This window comes from Bos indicus, chromosome 3 (genome assembly GCF_029378745.1).
Source record: "Bos indicus isolate NIAB-ARS_2022 breed Sahiwal x Tharparkar chromosome 3, NIAB-ARS_B.indTharparkar_mat_pri_1.0, whole genome shotgun sequence".
In the NCBI taxonomy this organism is placed as follows: Eukaryota; Metazoa; Chordata; class Mammalia; order Artiodactyla; family Bovidae; genus Bos; species Bos indicus.
This window is the reverse complement of record NC_091762.1, coordinates 49,678,134-49,698,651: the sequence shown is the minus strand read 5'-3', so window position 1 is coordinate 49,698,651 and position 20,518 is coordinate 49,678,134. Positions and strand designations below refer to the sequence as shown.

General features: G+C 36.0%; 1 protein-coding gene across 4 annotated transcripts in view; it reads right to left on the bottom strand.

The window, feature by feature from the left end:
• Positions 1 to 20,518, bottom strand: part of ARHGAP29 (Rho GTPase activating protein 29) — an 82,618-nt gene that overhangs the window by 36,103 nt on the left and 25,997 nt on the right. For 3 of the 4 annotated variants that reach the window (XM_070786071.1, XM_070786072.1, XM_019957029.2), the window contains exons 3-7: positions 12,177 to 12,311; positions 3,516 to 3,612; positions 2,781 to 2,853; positions 624 to 672; positions 53 to 190 (exon numbers count right to left, since the gene is read on the bottom strand). In XM_070786071.1, coding sequence (XP_070642172.1) covers positions 53 to 190; positions 624 to 672; positions 2,781 to 2,853; positions 3,516 to 3,612; positions 12,177 to 12,311 — 492 coding nt within the window. The remainder of the gene's footprint in view (positions 1 to 52; positions 191 to 623; positions 673 to 2,780; positions 2,854 to 3,515; positions 3,613 to 12,176; positions 12,312 to 20,518) is intronic. The other variant, XM_070786073.1, reaches the window with a different exon arrangement.

The window sequence follows — 20,518 nt, the reverse complement described above, 5'->3', positions numbered from 1 at the left end:
AATTTAGTTCTTATGTTCCAGAGTTAATCAGATGCCCCAAAGGGCAACTCACCCAAGTTCAGCTTCTTTTCAACCCATGAGACTATGTTCTTGGTATATTTTGACCATGTTTTAGCATATGACAAAGCCAGTTCTACAGAATTAGTGTTTTTTAACAGCATGCTGTCTAATTCTATAGGAGAAAAACTTCCTGAAAATAAAAAAATGTCAAGGTAAGTACACATTAAATATGAGCTCATAACATGAAACCTTTAAAGAAGCATTAAAATCCTAAGATGTTTTTCAATGAAAACTGGTTGAAAAAAATGTGACAAATTCAAAAACAAAGGGTCATGGCTTGAGTTGAAAATAATTTCAAATTACATTTTAAAATCTTAATACATATTTCTATCATTCATCAAGTTACAAACCCTATATAATTGTTGATCAGTCTCTATCATCACACTATCTACTCTAGTAGGTTTTTTTCCCTTAAGTTTTATATGTAAAACTTTACATATTATTCATCTTATGTCTAAAATAAATACTTTTGGTTATTAAGCAAGGAGATTAAGTAATCCAAAACATTTATCAAAAGTAACTGCAAAATGTCTGATTAAAGTTTTAAGTACCTCAAGCATTACCTTTTTCATTGGATGAGTCCACTGATTCCACAGAAACGCTTTCAAAAGACTTTAAAAAAGGAAGAAAGCAAATTTAAGATTACAGCAGAAGATAACAGATCTTTGCTTCAAAATTTTTCACTCTAACTTGTTACTCTGAGATAATTCCTACTAAAGAATTTCAAGCATTTAGAACTCAAAGAGCCTGAGAAGCCTGTTTAAATGCCAGAACATTTAATAAGAACTATATAGCTTTTTACAACAGCAGTTCTCAAGGTCCAAAATGAATAAACCTCTTTGTTTACTAACAGCATTAATGAATCCATTCAAAATTTTAAATCCTAAAGATCTCAAAAATATTAGTCAGCAAGTTTTGGAAGCAATCTAAATAGACTTCTATCTAAACAGAAGACAAAGACACTCTCAGCCATCCTTTACCATTTTATTATATGATAAGCATGTTGTGCAAAGTCCTTTGGACAGCTTAGTGTGGAATTTTCTATGATGATGGAAATGTTCCACAGCTGCACTGTCCAATAAGGTAGCTACTAGCTACCTTTGAAAAGTGGCATTTGAAAAGTGGCTAATGTAAATGAGAATTAAAATTTTAATTTAATGCACTGCATGTGACACGCGGCTACCTTAACAGACAGTGCAGGAAAATGTTATCTACCAAAATTGTGAGAGCTTATTATTCAATGCAAAAGGAATCATGTAAAACCTACATTTGAAGTCAAGCTCTATCACTTAGTAGTTATACGACACTGAGCTACATATTTATACTCACTTAAGTTTTCTTGCCCCTTCATAAAATGAGGATAAGAACACCACTTCATAAGTCTATTTTAAAGATTAAGATGATGTAGGTTTGGGGCTTCCTTGGTGGCTCAGTGGTAAATAATCCACCTGCCAATGCAGAAGACATGGGTTCGATTCCTAATCCAGGAGGATCCCACACGCCATGTGGAACAAATAAGCCTGTGTACCACAGCTACTGTAGCCTGCATGCCCTAGAGCCTGTGCTCTGAAGTAAGAGAAGCCACTGCAATGAGACACTCACGCACAGCAACATGGGCCACAACAGGAGCACATGAATAGGACATATGATTCACACCTAAAATTTAAATTGTTTAGACCCCTGTTACACTGATAGAGTGTTTTATTACACTTCCTAAATTAGCAGCAAGCTTGAAACATATAATTGAGGAAAAATCATAAATAACAGCATAATATTTTAAAGATCTAGAAATACTTCATAATTCTGATATGGTTTCTACACTGTCCTCCTTCAGTCATCAAATGGATGACTTCAGAATGTCACATTTTTTTTTCTAAATACTGTAGTACATATAACAAATGGCCTTTAAGTAGTCATTCACATTTTGTATTATTTAAGAAAGACCTGTAGTTCTTATGTTATTTTGACATAATAACAAGTACTTGACACATTTCCAAATATGTGTTGAAATCCTTTTGGATCTGAATTCCAATACTTTTTGGAAATCCTTAACAGGAAATGATCAACATATGTCCCTAATGCAGTCTGTTTAAATATCTTGCATTTGGTGAAAAAATATTACTCAAATGAAAATATTACTACTACAATTACTATAAATCTTTAAAGCAATATTCTGCGTACATTCCTAATGTTTTATTATTTTATAGGTGTTTTTCTTCAACTAGGAATCAGAACTCTAATTCTCTGACATACTTATAAGGATGCTCTTAGGGAGAATTAAGACCTACAGTTTTGTTAATTAGGTGTTTCATGGTAACAAACAAACTATAGAGCATGTGAAAAGATTAACACCTTCTTCACTTCTTGTATCATTTTTCTAAGTTTCCACCAGTCTTCAAGACCTGCGGCACCATCAGGAAGGAAAAACGGCTAAGAACTACCGATTAAAATTTTGGATCATACGACATATAGATTCATTACATAAGACACTATAAAATTATCAGATATGTTCTTTTAAAATGATAGTTCCACTTAAAAAGTACAACTAAATTTCCAGCCCCAAAACTGGCCATAAATAATCATACTTCAAATGAACCGAGCTATTTTTCTCGCTACACTAAAAAACTATCAAAGACTAATGCTGAGATTAAGATTAAGATATTATTAAAACAGGAAGTTAAAAATATTAAAGTCTTTGCTTTCATACAAACTTGGCCTACCTTACTTTCCTGAGAAACAGGCAGTCGCAATAATGAATCATTGCCTACATCTCCCATAAGGAAGTTTGTCAAGCTATCCAGGGGAAGTTTAAAAAAAAAGAAATAGAAATTAAAAACACAAAGACAAAACACAAGTCATTACATTGCTCTGTCACAAGCTGTACATTCAACATGTCATCTAGATTAAAAGAGCCTTAGATATAAACTCCTAAGAATCTATCCACATAAACTAAGTGGTCACTCACAAATGGATGCTGCTTCTGAACGGCTATGCCGCTGCTGCTGCTGCTAAGTCGCTTTAGTCGTGTCCAACTCTGTGCAACCCCATAGACGGCAGCCCACCAGGCTCCCCAGTCCCTGGGATTCTCCAGGCAAGAACACTGGAGTGGGTTGCCATTTCCTTCTCCAGTGCATGAAAGTGAAAAGTGAAAGTGAAGTCGCTCAGTCGTGTTCAACTCTTCGTGACCCCATGGACTGCAGCTCACCAGGCTCCTCCGTCCATGGGATTTTCCAGGCAAGAGTGCTGGAGTGGGGTGCCATTGCCTTCTCTGTCTGAATGGCTATAAACACCTCCAAATACAGCAATAAACCAACATAGGATATAGCTTTTCCAAAGCTGTGATAGTATTTTATGTTGGTTAATACTTTACTTTGCTTTACATACTGAATTATCATGACACATACTCTCATTGAGACTTAGGCCCTAAATTCTTGAAATGACAGTCCTCTACTTACATATTTCCAAAGGTAAAGGCCAAGGTTTCAATAGAAGAAAACACTTCTCTGAAGAGATCATTTTTGTTTTCTTCATTTACTTCTGTGAAGTTCACAGCTGAGGGAAAAGGGATTACAATAAATGAGGGGGAAAATAAACTAGATTTATACAAAAAAATTTAATCCCATAGAAATCCACCATTACTTTCTAGAAGCATTAGAAAATTCAGAAACTAAAAAACCTAATACACAAAATAATATGATGTTCAAGTCCTTCATTAAAGAAATCACACAAAAGAATCACCTTGCATAAAAGTAGCTGGCATTCCAAACTGACTCCTCCACACACACTGCATTATTTGGCACATCCAAAAAGTGACTCAATGTGAAATCAATCGATCTTGAGTCATAGAGACCACGTTACATCAGCCCTCTCTCAGTTAAGAGAGCTCTGTGCTATTTTCTCTTGCTTATTGCTTCATGGCATTTTTAAAGAACAATTAAATGCACTGTGGCCCACCTAAGTCAATATGAAGTACATTTTCCACTACAAATAACCAATATCTAAAGTCATATATACATCTAACGTAGCATAAAACCTATACATGAAGCATATCATATTAACAACACCCAATACTTAAAAAACTTTTAATTCCTAATTTCTGCCTTTTTAAAGCCTTATTTCTTGTAAGGTCCGTAGGCGCTGAGGTCCATTTAAATTGATATATAGCTGTCTTTTACCATCGTGATTTTTTAACATTTTGCATTTTGTTAAAGAAACTTATGAAATATAATTGGAAAAAGTTTCTTATTATAACTTTATCTTTACACACCTTTGTTAAAAGCCCAGATACAGTTTACAGAGACAAAAAAACGTGAGGGTTGAATAAATTGTTCCAAGCATCACGTTCTACTCAGACTGAGTTTAAGGAGCAACTGGCTCCTTGTATCCCACCCTCCCTAGGATCCCTGCCAATAACTGGAAGAAGAGAAACCAAGTGGAGAGGAAGCTATACTTTGTTTTAAAACGGAGTTGTTCTTAAGCTTGGTTGTACATCAGACTTACTTTAGGAGCTTTAAAAACAAAATCTGAGGCCCACCACCCAAGATTCAGATTTTAAAAGCCTGAAGCACAGATACTTGTTCAAAATTTCTCCCAGGTGAATCTAATGTGCAATAAGAATTGAAAATGCTTTCTAGAAAGCCAGGATTCCTAAGAAGGGATGAATTAAAACCTCAAACCTGGAAGCCTCTATAGATACGAGGGGCTAAGGTCCACAACTTTCATCATATTCCTCTAAATATTCCTGATACAAAGATGAAGAAAAACTTAAGAACCACCACAAATAATTTTTTAAATATCTCAAAATTTAGGTTGTAGCTTATATAACCTAGACAGCTGAAAGAAATCCATACAAAATATATGAAACAACAGTTTTCAAGACACTAGCTATCAAGCAACAAAGAACAAGAATCCTAACATACAAGAAACAAACGTGGTAAGCTCTACAACTGTCCTAAACTTACTGTCTCATAACACACACAGATTTCTGAGCAAAGGAAACTAACAGAGATAAAGAAGGCCATTTTATAATGATGGAGTCAGTTCATCAGGAGGACATAATTTTATACATTTATGTACCTAATTAACAGCTTCAAAATGTATGAAACAAAAACTAATAGAATTGAAATGAGAAATAGACAAATTCACAACTATAGTCAGAAATTTCAAAAATCCTATCTCAGTAATTGACAGAACCCGTAGACAGAAAATCAGTAGAGGATATGAAAGCCTTCAACCATACTATCAGCCACATGGATGAGACGGACATTTAAGGAACCTCTACCCAATGACAGCAAAACACACATTCTTTTCAAGCATACATTGTAAATTTATGAAGATGGACTATATTATGGGCCATAAAACCAGTCTCTGGGTTTAAAAGGATTCAAGTCAAGCAAAATATGTTCTGTGGCTAGATGGGATTAAACAATAAAAATCTCTGTAAAAATCCTCAAATATTAGGAAACTAACACACTTCTAAATAACCCCATGGATCAAAGAAGAAAAAGGGAAATTAGATTAGAAAGTATTTTGAACACAATGAAAATACACTGTATCAATCTTGGTGCAGGTGGGGGCAAAGAGGTGCAAAACGGAGGGATTACCAAGGGGCATGCATCACCTGGACTGTGATGGTTTCACAAGAGTATGAATATCAAAATTGATCAGATTGTACCCTTAATTTAAATATGTGCAGTTTATTATAAGTCAATTATACCTCAATAATGCTGTCTTAAAAACTGCACTAAAAAGTAGACTTCAAACATAATTTAAAATGGAATACCAGAAAAAAATGTAAAGCCTACTTCTATTTCCTAATTTTAACATGTTAGACTTTAAAGAAAAGAAAAAAAATGCTTTATAACACTTGGCAGAATTCTGTAATTGTCCTTCCTTTCCTATAAATATATTTTTCAAAGCACTAAACAGGACTGGGGAACTTCAAAAAATAATTGTAAGTAGTGAAAAGACAATTATTTGAACCATCTTCAGTCCTTAACTTCATCCCTACTCAAATGAGGTTATAGCCATCTATTGAAAATTCCTCTTACTGCCTTTGCCTCCACTTCAAAACAGCTCTATATATCTAATATCCTTTCACTTCTTTTGCTCCTGCCCAGGGTTTCAAAGAATAATCTTCAGCTCCTTTCCAATAATAAGTCTTCCCATTCCCTCCTGCATTCTCCAAAACCCTGTACCACCACCGCTTGCGCTTGTGCTCAGTCATGTCTGACTCTCTGCAACCCCATGGACCGTCGTCCACCAGGCTCCTCTGCCCTCCTCTGCTCCCCTAGGTCCCACTAGCTGACATTTCTTATGATACTAACAACATACCCAAATCTTTCCTATGGTAAAAAATTAAATTTACCGTATTTCTCCTTAAAGCTATCATCCTAATTTAGCATTTCTTTACTGCCAAACCTCTATAAATACACAATGACTGAATTCACTAGGATTTGACTTTTCATCCAGTTTAATGGTTAGCAGGGGTTGGAAAACTTTTTCTGTAAGGGGCTAGATAGTAAATATTTTAGACTTTTCAGGTCATACAATCTGTTACAACTATATTCAACTCTGTATAAAGGAGTCAAACATAAATAAAAAAAAAATGTCTCTAAAGTTTTTTCCTTCCATCCCATTCCCATTGACACTGACTTAGTTCAAAGACGACATTTTACTTCTAGTCTGGACTATTTAACAACCTTCTAATTAATTAGCCTGTCTCCACTCTCTCCTCTCTATTAGCTGACCTTCAAAATCAAATTTAAAAAATTTTGCTCAAAGTTTAAATATCTCCCTTGGGTTCCCTATTAAGTCACAACAATGAGCACTAAAACACATTTAATATCTCTTTAAGAAAACACATGAATAGTTTTCATACATATACTCTACAAGAACAGCAACTTTCAAACAATTTTACAATAACCAATCTTTGGTAAGAAAAGAGGGATGGTATGAGGGAGGTTCAGGATGGGGAACACGTGTACACCCGTGGCGGATGCATGTTGATGTATGGCAAAACCAATACAATATTGTAAAGTAAAAAAAATAATAACAATAAAAAAAATTAAAAAAAAAAAGAAATACACATCACATCATGACCAAGTATACCATAAACATATAATAGATAACTATATATACAGTTATATAACATCTTTAAAGTTTCTGAAACATCCTTAAGTCTTAAACTTCTTTTCTATTCACTTTCATATTTTAAAAATGCTGGCTACAATTCATTAATGTGATGTCATAAATCAGAGGCCAAAGTTTGAAAACTGCTGAATTAAAAGATACAATGGAAGAAAATTTTCACTATATGCATGGGGAAAACTGCAAAAACACAAACCAAAAGCTTTAGGATTTATAAAATGAAAACTTCACATTGCTTCTGAGAAACAAAAAAGACAACCTGAAGAACTTACATGCATCCTATATTCTCAGAAATGCTGAATATACAAATTGCTCCTTAATTTAATTTATAAACTTAATTATAAATTAACTATAATCTATGTTTATAGATTTAATTATAAATTAATTTAAATTTAATTCAAATCACCTTCAAAATACTAGCACATATTTTTTGGAACTAGGAAAAATCAATTGAAAAGTGCTTATGGAAAAATAAAATCCTGAACAAAAAGAATATTGGAAAGAGGAGCTATCCCTATCAGACATTAAAACACTATAAAACAATGGAGACAATAAGGTATTGACACATAACTAAACAAATCAAGGGGAGAGAATAACCTCTGATGCTGCTGCTGCTAAGTCGCTTCAGTCATGTCTGACTCTCTGCGACCCCACAGACGGCAGCCCACCAGACTCCCCCAACCCTGGGATTCTCCAGGCAAGAACACTGGAGTGGGTTGCCATTTCCTTCCCCAATCCATGAAAGTGAAAAGTGAAAGTGATGTCGCTCAGTCGTGTCCGACCCTCAGCAACCCCATGGACTGCAGCCTACCAGGCTCCTCCGTCCATGGGATTTTCCAGCCAAGAGTACTGGAGTGGGGTGCCATTGCCTTCTCCTGAATAAACTCTAGAAACAGATATTAAATATGTGACAATATAGTATATTTATGATAAAGATGGCATCTTAAACCAATGGGGAAAATAGGAATTATTCAATAAACTAGCCAGAAACATAGATACTCTAGAATGTACCAAAGATTTAAATTTAATAAATAACACCATGAAAACATTAGAAGAAAAAACAATGGCGAATGCTATTATAATCTCCAAGCAGGGAAATCCTTCCCTTATACTCAAAAAACATACAAAAGATTGAGATATAGATGCAAAATAAAATAAAATAAGCAACTCAAAAGATAAAAACAAACTAAAGAAAACCTGCAACTTATATCAAAGATTAAGGACTAATTTCACTTATACAGAGTTTCTATAAATCAGTACTAAAAAAAGACCATCAAGAAAAAAATTTGAATCAACAGTCAAGTCACATAAAATGATGTGCAAATGGCTCTGAAACATATGAAAAGATACTCAACTATACCCAAAATGAGGGAAATGCAAATCAAATCTATTCTGAGATACCATTTTTTTGCTACCAGACTGGATAACGAAGTCTGGTCACCAGCTCTGTTGGCAAAGGTGTATGAAATGAGCTTCTTCAGCAAGACGATCAGGACAGAAAAGCTATGGAGGATGTTAGCAATATAGAAAACATAGATGTACGTGTGCTCTGTTCTAGTAACTACCCACCTATGAATATACACAAGATATTCATTGAAGCATTGTTTGTAATAAAAAAATTAGAAACAATCCAAACATCTATTAGTAGTGAACTAGTTAAATTAATTATAGTACATCAATATAACAGAATATCACGCAGCTTTGAAAAAACAAATAACAGCAAAAGAAGACCTTTTATATACAGTTAACTCAGAACAATGAGCAAAGAGCAGACTGTTAACCTTTGCATAAGAAAGAGAACGTATTGTTATTTGCTTTTGTATATGTAATGTCTCCAGAAAGATACATAAAAAACCAGTAATAGTTGTTGCTTATCTAGGGAAAGGAATGGGTAGCTAAGGTCTGATTGAATACCTTTTTATACTGTTTGCACTATGAATCATGTGAATGAACTGCCTATTAAAAAATTAAGTTTCAATACAAAGAAAACATGTGAGGCTTCTACAATTTTGGATACTTATTTTTCTTGTTTGCCAATTTTTAAATATAGGGCAAAATACAGATCATGAAAAACCTTAAAAATGGTCCTTTTATATTACAAATGAGGTTTACCAAAATGCTTGTAAATGATGAAAACACAACTACTACATACACAATAAATTACTGAGTGCTATGGTGTCTTCATCTACTTCACAAATAAGCTGTATCTCTCTTACCATACTGCAAATATTTTGTCAGACTGAGCTTCCTGCTTGGAAACAAGACACAGGAAATACAAATCACTATTAGAATGAATGGGGAAAAGCTAAGGATTTTTCTTGTAAGGTTATTAAAAGGTAAATCCCACATTTAAAATAAAAAATAAGAGAAGTTAAAAGGATTTCAATTTTATTCCAATGCAACTGTTATGACTATGCATAGGAAGTGCATAGATTTCATGCATTCACACCCTGAGCAGCACAAACAAAATTATACCTCCCTGATCTAACTGTCTTTAGGGCTTCCCAGGTGGCTCAAACGTAAAGAATCCTTAGGAGACTGAGGTTCTATCCCTGGATCAGGAAGATCCCCTGGAGGAGGAAATGGCAACCCACTCCAGTATTCTTGCCTGGGAAATTCCATGAACAGAGGAGCCTGGCATACTACAGTTGATGGGGTCACAAAGAAGTCAGATACCACTGAACAACTAAACCACAACAATATTAAAAAATGGTTTCTACACTTCAAATCCTGGCCTTTCCATGGTTTGAAAACTAAATTAAGATTAAATGAAAGAATTAAATAAGCTCTAATTTGACATCAGTTTTCTAGGTTACTGAATATTTTTCATTTGAGGTATCAATAACATTTTTAGATGGCCTCAACAATAAGATAAGGGGGGTCATTTAGAAACTTAAAACTTACACCAAAGAAAACATAATTTTTAGTTTTCCAGCGTCATGGAGTCCTACTGAAACAGAGTAAGTGGAGTCCTACTGAAACAATAAATTCCCCAACAACAAAGTAATCTTCTAAATTTCATCCAACACAAAAGTAAGACTGTAACAATAATTCCAAAGGTAAAGACACTCTTAGTGGGAAATAATACTCAAAAAATTGCTTTACCTCAAAGAAAAAAGATCTGTAAAGCAGTGGAGAGGTCACTTTCTTGCAGTCTGTTTCTGGAATGTGGACATCAACCATACACAGACACCCTCCTTCCCCAGGACATCCTGACTACACACAATAGCTACTGACAACAATTGAATGAACCGTGGTCCTTATTTGCAAGCATGGAAATTTTACTATCTATAGACACTAATTACTCTAACTTACATTAAATTGCACTTATAGACAATCTATTTTAAAACAAATTTGGTTACTAAGCATTTTTAAGAGTCACAACAGAAGCTATCCACTTTGAAACCATCTATATTTTTCCAGTGCTTGAAATACAGAAAAAAAGAGAACCACGCAAACAGGATAAATCTACATAAAAAGGGAAGGCAGTTCTTAAGTGCATGGACTATATTGTATTGACAAGGTTTTTATTTTCCCTTCCTGCCTAATTCCTTGACACTTGCCCTTTGCCCTCTCTATATCAATCACATCATGTTCTTCACATCCAGAGTTCGACAAGCATCCAGAATTGCAGTTCCAATCCCTGCCCTAGCCCAGTTAATGTTCACCTGACCTTTGAGACTCTGGACAGGTAATCCCTCTCCCCAAAAAAGCCTCTCATTTCATTACTCAAGCCATGGTGACTCACTTTTAGTGAGTTAAACTATTGTTAAACTAAATTGTTAAACTATTTGAATTCACATTACCTATCAGGTTAACATTTAACACTGACAATCACTTCTTAGAACCTAACATTTTTAAAATTCCATAACATCTTTCTCCAGATAATCTACCTACTTTCGTGTTTCTCACCTTCTCTCTGTCCCTGGGAGCTCACACTCAGTCCTCTAATCAGTCTGCACACTCTGAGTTGGTGTCATCCTCTTCCATTAACACTCACAGGTCAACAATAATCCAAGTCCACTACATCTTCAACTTCAAACTTCAGCTTAATCCCTAACACTCAACCTGTCCTACGTTCCATCAAATCAACAGCCATCTCCTCTTCTGTAATAGCCACACTCTACTTCTACCATACCCCAGCTTCTGTCTTAGCTCAGACATTCAACCCTATTCTAGCCCATTATTTCCAATAATCTCCTAACTGAACTCCTTTGTCTCTAGTCTCATTTTTCTCAATCTTTATATAATGCAGCCTAGAATAATAGATTTTAACAATTTTTGGTTCAAATTATTTCATCAAAGGATAATGTCCTAATTCTTATTTCTTTTAGCACATGTAATATATATACACATTTATATACACATATATGATAAACTTATTCTACAATTTTAGTTTCAATTTATCCACATTTTAAAATAAGGTACCAATTAAGTCTACTTTTTCCATTTGTTTCCCCCCTTTAAGTGGAGTCACTAAAAATGGCCATTTTCCAGTATCAATTGTCCTCAGATAACACTTTTTGTGCACCAGTAACTTATTTCAAAAGAGCATACATACTTTCAAAAAACTCAAAAATTTTAAACGTCAGTTGTTTAGTTAATTTCACTTAGTATTTTTAGAGTGTTTCCTGCCAAATAAAGTTTAATTTTTAAGACAAAGAGACTTTTAGGTGTGACTTAGTGTGTTAGTTGCTTAGACATGTCCGACTCTTTGCAACTCCATGGACTGTAGCCCACCAGGCTCCTCTGTCCATGGAATTCTCCAGGCAAGAATACTGGAGTGGATTGCCATTCCCTTCTCCAGGGTGACTTAGGAATATTTAAATATCAAAGTGTGTATGACTCCTACTGATACACATCATACATGCGCCATGAGAGATGGCTCCACAGACATTATGAACCAAAATATATCACGTGGATCCTTTTTGCTCATGCCAACCCATGGTTAATAGTGTCTTTCTTACCTTTCACTTTTGCGATAAGCATTTCTGCAGCATTTTGAAGATCGACAGAATTGAGGTTCTGATGTTTATTCATTACAGACTTTAAAACACGAAGAAGTTCATCAAGACGTATATGAATGACTTCTTTAAAACACTCTTAAAGGAAAAAAAAATTTTTTAATTTGTTTCCCAAACCACGTTACAAGAGTCTAAATAAACCATGAAAGATCATTTGGGAGCACATTTTAAACAGAAGCAGTGGCTCCAAAATTTTTGCCTACAGTATGTTCACTTTTATTTTCACCACTGCAATTACATGTAACTCATTTAGCCTTCAAAAAATCCATAATCATTTTAATTCACTAAAGATTTCAAAAGCACTCATAGAGTCAACTTAGGCACTAACCTTTTGCAGTTTTCTCAGTCTAAATGTGCTTTCCAGATTTCCCTTGAGGCAACTTTATAAGTTTTCCTGTCTTTCAGTTTTCATTAATATACTTTTAAATACATATTGTATCAGTTAAAGCCCTATAAATGTCTGAAATATTAACTCATATTAAATGGCACTTACATGTTAAGTTACCACGTAAGAATTGACTCTTCATTAAGCTACTATCAGATATCAGAAATGAGCAACTCACAGGCATATATGTAAGTACCTCCATTTCGCCTATATATTTTAAAAACTGATATAATTTACATACAATAAAATGCATAGATCTTTATATGGTTCAATGAAATTTTATACTTTTAGAAAAATTGAGTTAACTGCCAATGATGAAAAACTGGGGGATCATTACAAGAACTCCAGATTTATGCCTACTCTTGAAAAATCAAAATGTGGTTATACCAGGCCCATATCCTCCTTGGCCATAAGCAGCTGAAACAGAGCAGCACTGTGCTCTTTTAGGCATGCTTCCTTCCCAGTGCACACCTGCCTGCTTAGACATTTATACTTCAGTTCAGTTCAGTCGCTCAGTCATGTCTGACTCTTTGCGACCCCATGAATTGCAGCACGCCAGGCCTCCCTGTCCATCACCAACTCCTGGAGTTCACTGAGACTCACGTTCAGTGAGTCAGTGATGCCATCCAGCCATCTCATCCTCTGTCGTCCCCTTCTCCTCCTGCCCACAATCCCTCCCAGCATCAGAGTCTTTTCCAATGAGTCAACTCTTCGCATGAGGTGGCCAAAATACTGGAGTTTCAGCCTTAGTATCATTCCTTCCAAAGAAATCCCAGGGCTGATCTCCTTCAGAATGGACTGGTTGGAGCTCCTTGCAGTCCAAGGGACTCTCAAGAGTCTTCTCCAACACCACAGTTCAAAAGCATCAATTCTTCGGCGCTCAGCCTTCTTCACAGTCCAACTCTCACATCCATACATGACCACAGGAAAAACCATAGCCTGGACTAGACGAACCTTTGTTGGCAAAGTAATGTCTCTGCTTTTGAATATGCTATCTAGGTTGGTCATAACTTTCCTTCCAAGGAGTAAGCGTCTTTTAATTTCATGGCTGCAGTCACCATCTGTAGTGATTTTGCAGCCCAGAAAAATAAAGTCTGACACTGTTTCCACTGTTTCCCTATCTATTTCCCATGAAGTGATGGGACCAGATGCCATGATCTTCGTTTTCTGAATGTTGAGCTTTAAGCCAACTTTTTCACTCTCCACTTTCACTTTCATCAAGAGGCTTTTGAGTTCCTCTTCACTTTCTGCCATAAGGGTGGTGTCATCTGCATATCTGAGGTTATTGATATTTCTCCCGGCAATCTTGATTCCAGCTTGTGCTTCTTCCAGCCCAGCATTTCTCATGATGTACTCTGCATAGAAGTTAAATAAGCAGGGTGACAATATACAGCCTTGACATACTCCTTTTCCTATTTGGAACCAGTCTATTGTTCCATGTCCAGTTCTAACTGTTGCTTCCTGACCTGTATACAGATTTCTCAAGAGGCAGATCAGGTGGTCTGGTATTCCCATCTCTTTCAGAATTTTCCACAGTTTATTGTGATCCACACAGTCAAAGGCTTTGGCATAGTCAATAAAACAGAAATAGATGTTTTTCTGGAACTCTCTTGCTTTTTCCATGATCCAGCAGATGTTGGCAATTTGATCTCTGGTTCCTCTGCCTTTTTCTAAAACCAGCTTGAACATCAGGAAGTTCACGGTTCACATATTGCTGAAGCCTGGCTTGGAGAATTTTGAGCATTATAGTATCCCTGGTCAAAGACATACAATCTTTTATAACCCCTGGAAATAAGGTGACCATATAATTTATCTTTCAAACCAAAATACTCTAGTAAGTGAAAAGGGGGGCACTTCCCACTAAACAGGTATGTTTCTGGATCACCATGCCTGGCAAACCAGAAAGTATAGTCACTTTAACCTTTAAAATCCCTTAAGTAATCCTCAAAACTTTGAAAAGACAACCACCTGAAATACAATACTCTGATGTAATGTTCATTTCTATAACCTTATATATAGCACTGGTGTTTAATAATGGCACATTTGTTAAATGCTTCCTTATGTGCTGCTGCTGCTGCTAAGTCGCTTCAGTTGTGTCCGACTCTGTGCGACCCCATAGATGGTAGCCCACCAGGCTTTTCCTATTTGGAACCAGTCTATTGTTCCATGTCCAGTTCTAACTGTTGCTTCCTGACCTGTATACAGATTTCTCAAGAGGCAGATCAGGTGGTCTGGTATTCCCATCTCTTTCAGAATTTTCCACAGTTTATTGTGATCCACACAGTCAAAGGCTTTGGCAGAGTCAATAAAGCAGAAATAGATGTTTTTCTGGAACTCTCTTGCTTTTTCTATGATCCAGCTAGGCACTGTTAAAAGCACTTAAAGCCTATCACCTCATTTAGTTTTCATATCAATTCTATTAGGTAGATAATTTAAAAAATTTCCATTGTATATATGAGAGAACTGAGGCACATCTAGGTTCACCAAGTCAGAATGTGAACCCGGGTTGTATAATTCTAAAAGCTAAGCTCTTAACATTATACTGTCTCCCTACTGAAATATTAAAAGCTTTAAAAAACACTTTTAAAGACGTGTTTTATAATTATGCAAATATTTAAAGAAATATTAAAAGACAGCCACTAGAAAGAAAATCTACAGGATGAAAAAACAAAAGAAAATTCTACTATTATCTGTCAAACAATCTGTTCATTAACAGTATTATCAAGAGCAAGAAATAACGAGTATAAAAGGAGCAGGCAAGGTGGGGAGCTGGGTATATTAGGGCAAAAAGTATCCCAGGTAGAGGTAAAGAAGAATAGTTCAGGTAGTGATGGGAGGAGAGAGAATAGAGTGCCTTCAGTAAAAATTCCACTCATTCATCCAAAAATTTTAATAATAGATAAACCCAAGAGATTAGGTGTGGCTTAAGTAGCTTTGGAAATGAGTGGAGAGTATAACGTTAAAGGCAAAGGAAATGCACATAAGCACTGGACTCCAGTTGATCAAGTTTTCAGTGACACTTCAGGTTAACAATGCTGATATTGCTCTACACGTACCCTGAAAGTGAACAACTGCATAACTGGATGGTGGATGGTGGGAGCCAGCATGGCACTCCCCCGACCCCAGAAAAAAAGAGAGAAAGGAAAGCCAGTCATTTCTATCCCCTACTGTGCTGTTTCAGATTAATTTCTACAGATATTAACATACTTAGGAAACAGTAGGTAAAAATAATTTGTCTTATTTTGAGGTCTTAGGAAAAAGAGCTTGATCTTTGTGGGTCAGCAAGAATCCTCTGTTCAAGCTGGTTTTAGAAAAGGCAGAGGAACCAGAGATCAAATTGCCAACATCCACTGGATCATGGAAAAAGCAAGAGAGTTCCAGAAAAACATCTATTTCTGCTTTATTGACTATGCCAAAGCCTTTGACTCTGTGGATCACAATAAACTGTGGAAAATTCTGAAAGAGATGGGAATACCAGACCACCTGATCTGCCTCTTGAGAAATCTGTATGCAGGTCAGGAAGCAACAGTTAGAACTGGACATGGAACAACAGACTGGTTCCAAATAGGAAAAGGAGTACGTCAAGGCTGTATATTGTCACCCTGTTTATTTAACTTCTATGCAGAGTACATCATGAGAAATGCTGGACTGGAAGAAGCACAAGCTGGAATCAAGATTGCCGGGAGAAATATCAATAACCTCAGATATGCAGATGACACCACCCTTATGGCAGAAAGTGAAGAGGAACTCAAAAGCCTCTTGATGAAAGTGAAAGTGGAGAGTGAAAAAGTTGGCTTAAAGCTCAACATTCAGAAAACGAAGATCATGGCATCCGGTCCCACCACTTCATGGGAAATAGATGGAGAAACAGTGGAAACAGTGTCAGACTTTATTTTTCTGGGCTCCAAAATCACTACAGATGGTGACTGCAGCCATGAAGTTAAAAGACGCTTACTCCTTGGAAGGAAAGTTATGACCCACCTAGATAGCATATTCAAAAGCAGAGACATTACTTTGCCAACAAAGGTTCGTCTAGTCCAGGCTATGGTTTTTCCTGTGGTCATGTATGGATGTGAGAGTTGGACTGTGAAGAAGGCTGAGCGCCGAAGAATTGATGCTTTTGAACTGTGGTGTTGGAGAAGACTCTTGAGAGTCCCTTGGACTGCAAGGAGATCCAACCAGTCCATTCTGAAGGAGATCAGCCCTGGGATTTCTTTGGAAGGAATGATGCTCAAGCTGAAACTCCAGTACTTTGGCCACCTCATGCGAAGAGCTGACTTACTGGAAAAGACTCTGATGCTGGGAGGGATCGGGGGCAGGAAGAGAAGGGGACGACAGAGGATGAGATGGCTGGATGGCATCACTGACTCGATGAACGTGAGTCTCAGTGAACTCCGGGAGTTGGTGATGGACAGGGAGGCCTGGCGTGCTGCAATTCATGGGGTCGCAAAGAGTCAGACACGACTGCGCAACTGATCTGATCTGATCTGAAGAATGGTCAATATTCAAAATGAATATTGGATATTAAACAAGAAGGTTTCCCAGGTGACGCTAGTGGTAAAGAACTTGCTCCAAATGCAGGAGATCCGAATTCAGTCCCTAAGTCAGGAAGATCCCCAGAGAAGGAAATGGCAACCCACTCCAGTATTCTTGCTAGGAAAGTCCATGGACAGAGGAGCCTGGTGGGCTACAGTCCATAGGGTCACAAAGAGTCGGATACAACTGAGGCGACTTAGCACGTATGCACAAAATACTAATGGTTTAAATGCCTAAATAAACCAAGGTAATAAATTCTGGCTTTCTCAGAGTCAAGGAAATTAACTATGTCGAAATAAATATATTTCAAAATTATTATGTTTATTAATATATTTAAAAATTATTAGTGTTTCATATGTTTTAAAAACATATTATTATATATTTTTCAATGTTCTTAGTTTACAGTGTATAGTAACAGATACAGCCCACAGAAACAAAAACTCTTCAGGATTCTTAATAATTTTTAACAGCATAGAGGGGCCTGAGAATGACTACTATATTTTTTCTTAAAAACCAGTGCAGAACATTCCTGTAAGTGTCAACATAGATGTTCTACCAATTTGAAATCCCTTTTTTCCTACATGGAAGCCCTTATAAACATATATTGAAGTTGTTTTAAAGCAAAATACTGAAAGACAGTAACTGAGTTATTCAGTATTCATTTCCTTCTCTTTAACAAGTGGTGCTGGGAATCTGGTCAACCACTTGTAAAAGAATGAAACTAGAACACTTTCTAACACCATATACAAAAATAAACTCAAAAATGGATTAAAGATCTCAACGTAAGACCAGAAACTATAAAACTCCTAGAGGAGAACATAGGCAAAACACTCTCTGACATACATCACAGCAGGATCCTCTATGACCCACCTCCCAGAATATTGGAAATAAAAGCAAAAATAAACAAATGGGACCTAATTAAACTTAAAAGCTTCTGCACAACAAAGGAAACTATCAGCAAGGTGAAAAGACAGTCTTCAGAATGGGAGAAAATAATAGCAAATGAAGCAACAGACAAACAACTAATCTCAAAAATATACAAGCAACTCCTACAGCTCAACTCCAGAAAAATAAATGACCCAATCAAAAAATGGGCCAAAGATCTAAATAGACATTTCTCCAAAGAAGACAGATGGCTAACAAACACATGAAAAGATGCTCAACATCACTCATTATCAGAGAAATGCAAATCAAAACCACTATGAGGTACCATTTCATGCCAGTCAGAATGGCTGCGATCCAAAAGTCTACAAATAATAAATACTGGAGAGGGTGTGGAGAAAAGGGAACCCTCTTACACTGTTGGTGGGAATGCAAACTAGTACAGCCACTATGGAGAACAGTGTGGAGATTCCTTAAAAAACTGGAAATAGAACTGCCTTATGATCCAGCAATCCCACTGCTTGGCATACACACTGAGGAAACCAGAAGGGAAAGAGACACGTGTACCCCAATGTTCATCGCAGCACTGTTTATAATAGCCAGGACATGGAAGCAACCTAGATGTCCATCAGCAGATGAATGGATAAGAAAGCTATGGTACATATACACAATGGAGTATTACTCAGCCATTAAAAAGAATACATTTGAATCAGTTCTAATGAGGTGGATGAAACTGGAGCCTATTATACAGAGTGAAGTAAGCCAGAAGGAAAAACACCAATACAGTATACTAACGCATGGAATTTAGAAAGATGGTAACGATAACCCTGTATACGAGATAGCAAAAGAGACACTGACGTATAGAACAGTCTTATGGACTCTGTGGGAGAGGGAGAGGGTGGGAAGATTTGGGAGAATGGCATTGAAACATGTAAAATATCATGTATGAAACGAGATGCCAGTCCAGGTTCAATGCACGATACTGGATGCTTGGGGCTGGCGCACTGGGACGACCCAGAGGGATGGTATGGGGAGGGAGGAGGGTGGAGGGTTCAGGATGGGGAACACATGTATACCTGTGGTGGATTCATTTTGATATTTGGCAAAACTAATACAATTATGTAAAGTTTAAAAATAAAATAAGATTAATTAAAAAAAAAAAAGAAATTTCAGAAATATCTCAAATTACTCTATAAATAATTCCTATTTTCTGTGACTGAACACATCTCTGAAGTATAATAATCAATGGAAATGAACATGATAATTTAAAAAGCCTTACGTACAAAGATTCATAAACTCCCCTATGTATTTGAGTAGATGAGTTTAACTATAACTACTAGGACATGAGAATATTCTGATAATATTTCAGCTGGAACGTTATAAAGTAGCAAGCCCTTAATTATGTTTTATAATTTTAAAAAATGTTCCAATGTTCTTTTTCATTATAGGAGAATAAAGCTATCTCAAGTTATTTTTATGAAGCAAAAGCTTCTTGAACTTTTATTTTTTCAGAAAGTTTTATGTTTAGGCAGCTCCTTCACCAACACTAAATATCTCCAAACCACCAAAAGCAGTAATAATGAGCTAAGCAAAAAAAGACAGTAACTGTTCTTCCCCAGTGGCTTCCCTGGTGGCTCAGACGGTAAAGAATCTGCCTGCAATGCGGGAGACCTGAGTTCGATCTCTGGGTTGGGAGGATTCCCCTGGAGAGGGGAAGGGCAACCAACTCCAGTATTTTTGCCTGGAGAATTTCATCGACAGAAGAGCCTGGCAGACTACAGTCCAGGGGTAGTCCATGGCAAAGAGCTGGACACAGCTGAACTACTTTTACTTTTTTTTCAATACAGAAGAAAGGTGTGCGGCTGATTGGTGTGGTAGAAAACAATAGATTTAAATCAAACTTCCATTACAATGCTTAATCTGCCACTTCCCTGAAATGACCATATACAAAACTCAGTTTCTCTAACCTCAGATTCATCATTATTTCATTCAAGTTACCTTATAAGTTTGTTGTGAATATCAAATAAATTGACAGAAACAAAAGTGTTTTATAGTCTTAATATATGCAAACTATCATTACTATTAAATCTGAAAGCCATTCAAACTAAATACCTTTGAAAACAGATTTGTCCCACACAGAATTACACTCAGTAACAAATTATAGTATGGTTCCACAATATTTTAATGAAAAAGAGATATTACAGTTAAATTTTAATTTAATTTTACATGTAAAAATCTAAATTAGCAAACCACTTAGAAATAAAATAATTAAGAATATATTTTATAAAAGTATTTCTATACCTACCAAGTAAATTACAGTATTTAATTTAGTCATATAAGATAATTTTTAAGTTTTATAGTGGCCATATTATAAATGTAATAAAATTTAAATTATAGTACAAAGGTATTAAATATGCAAATATTATAAGGTTCAATCAGTTTTAATACCAGCTATATAAAAGAGTAAAACTCCTATATCCCA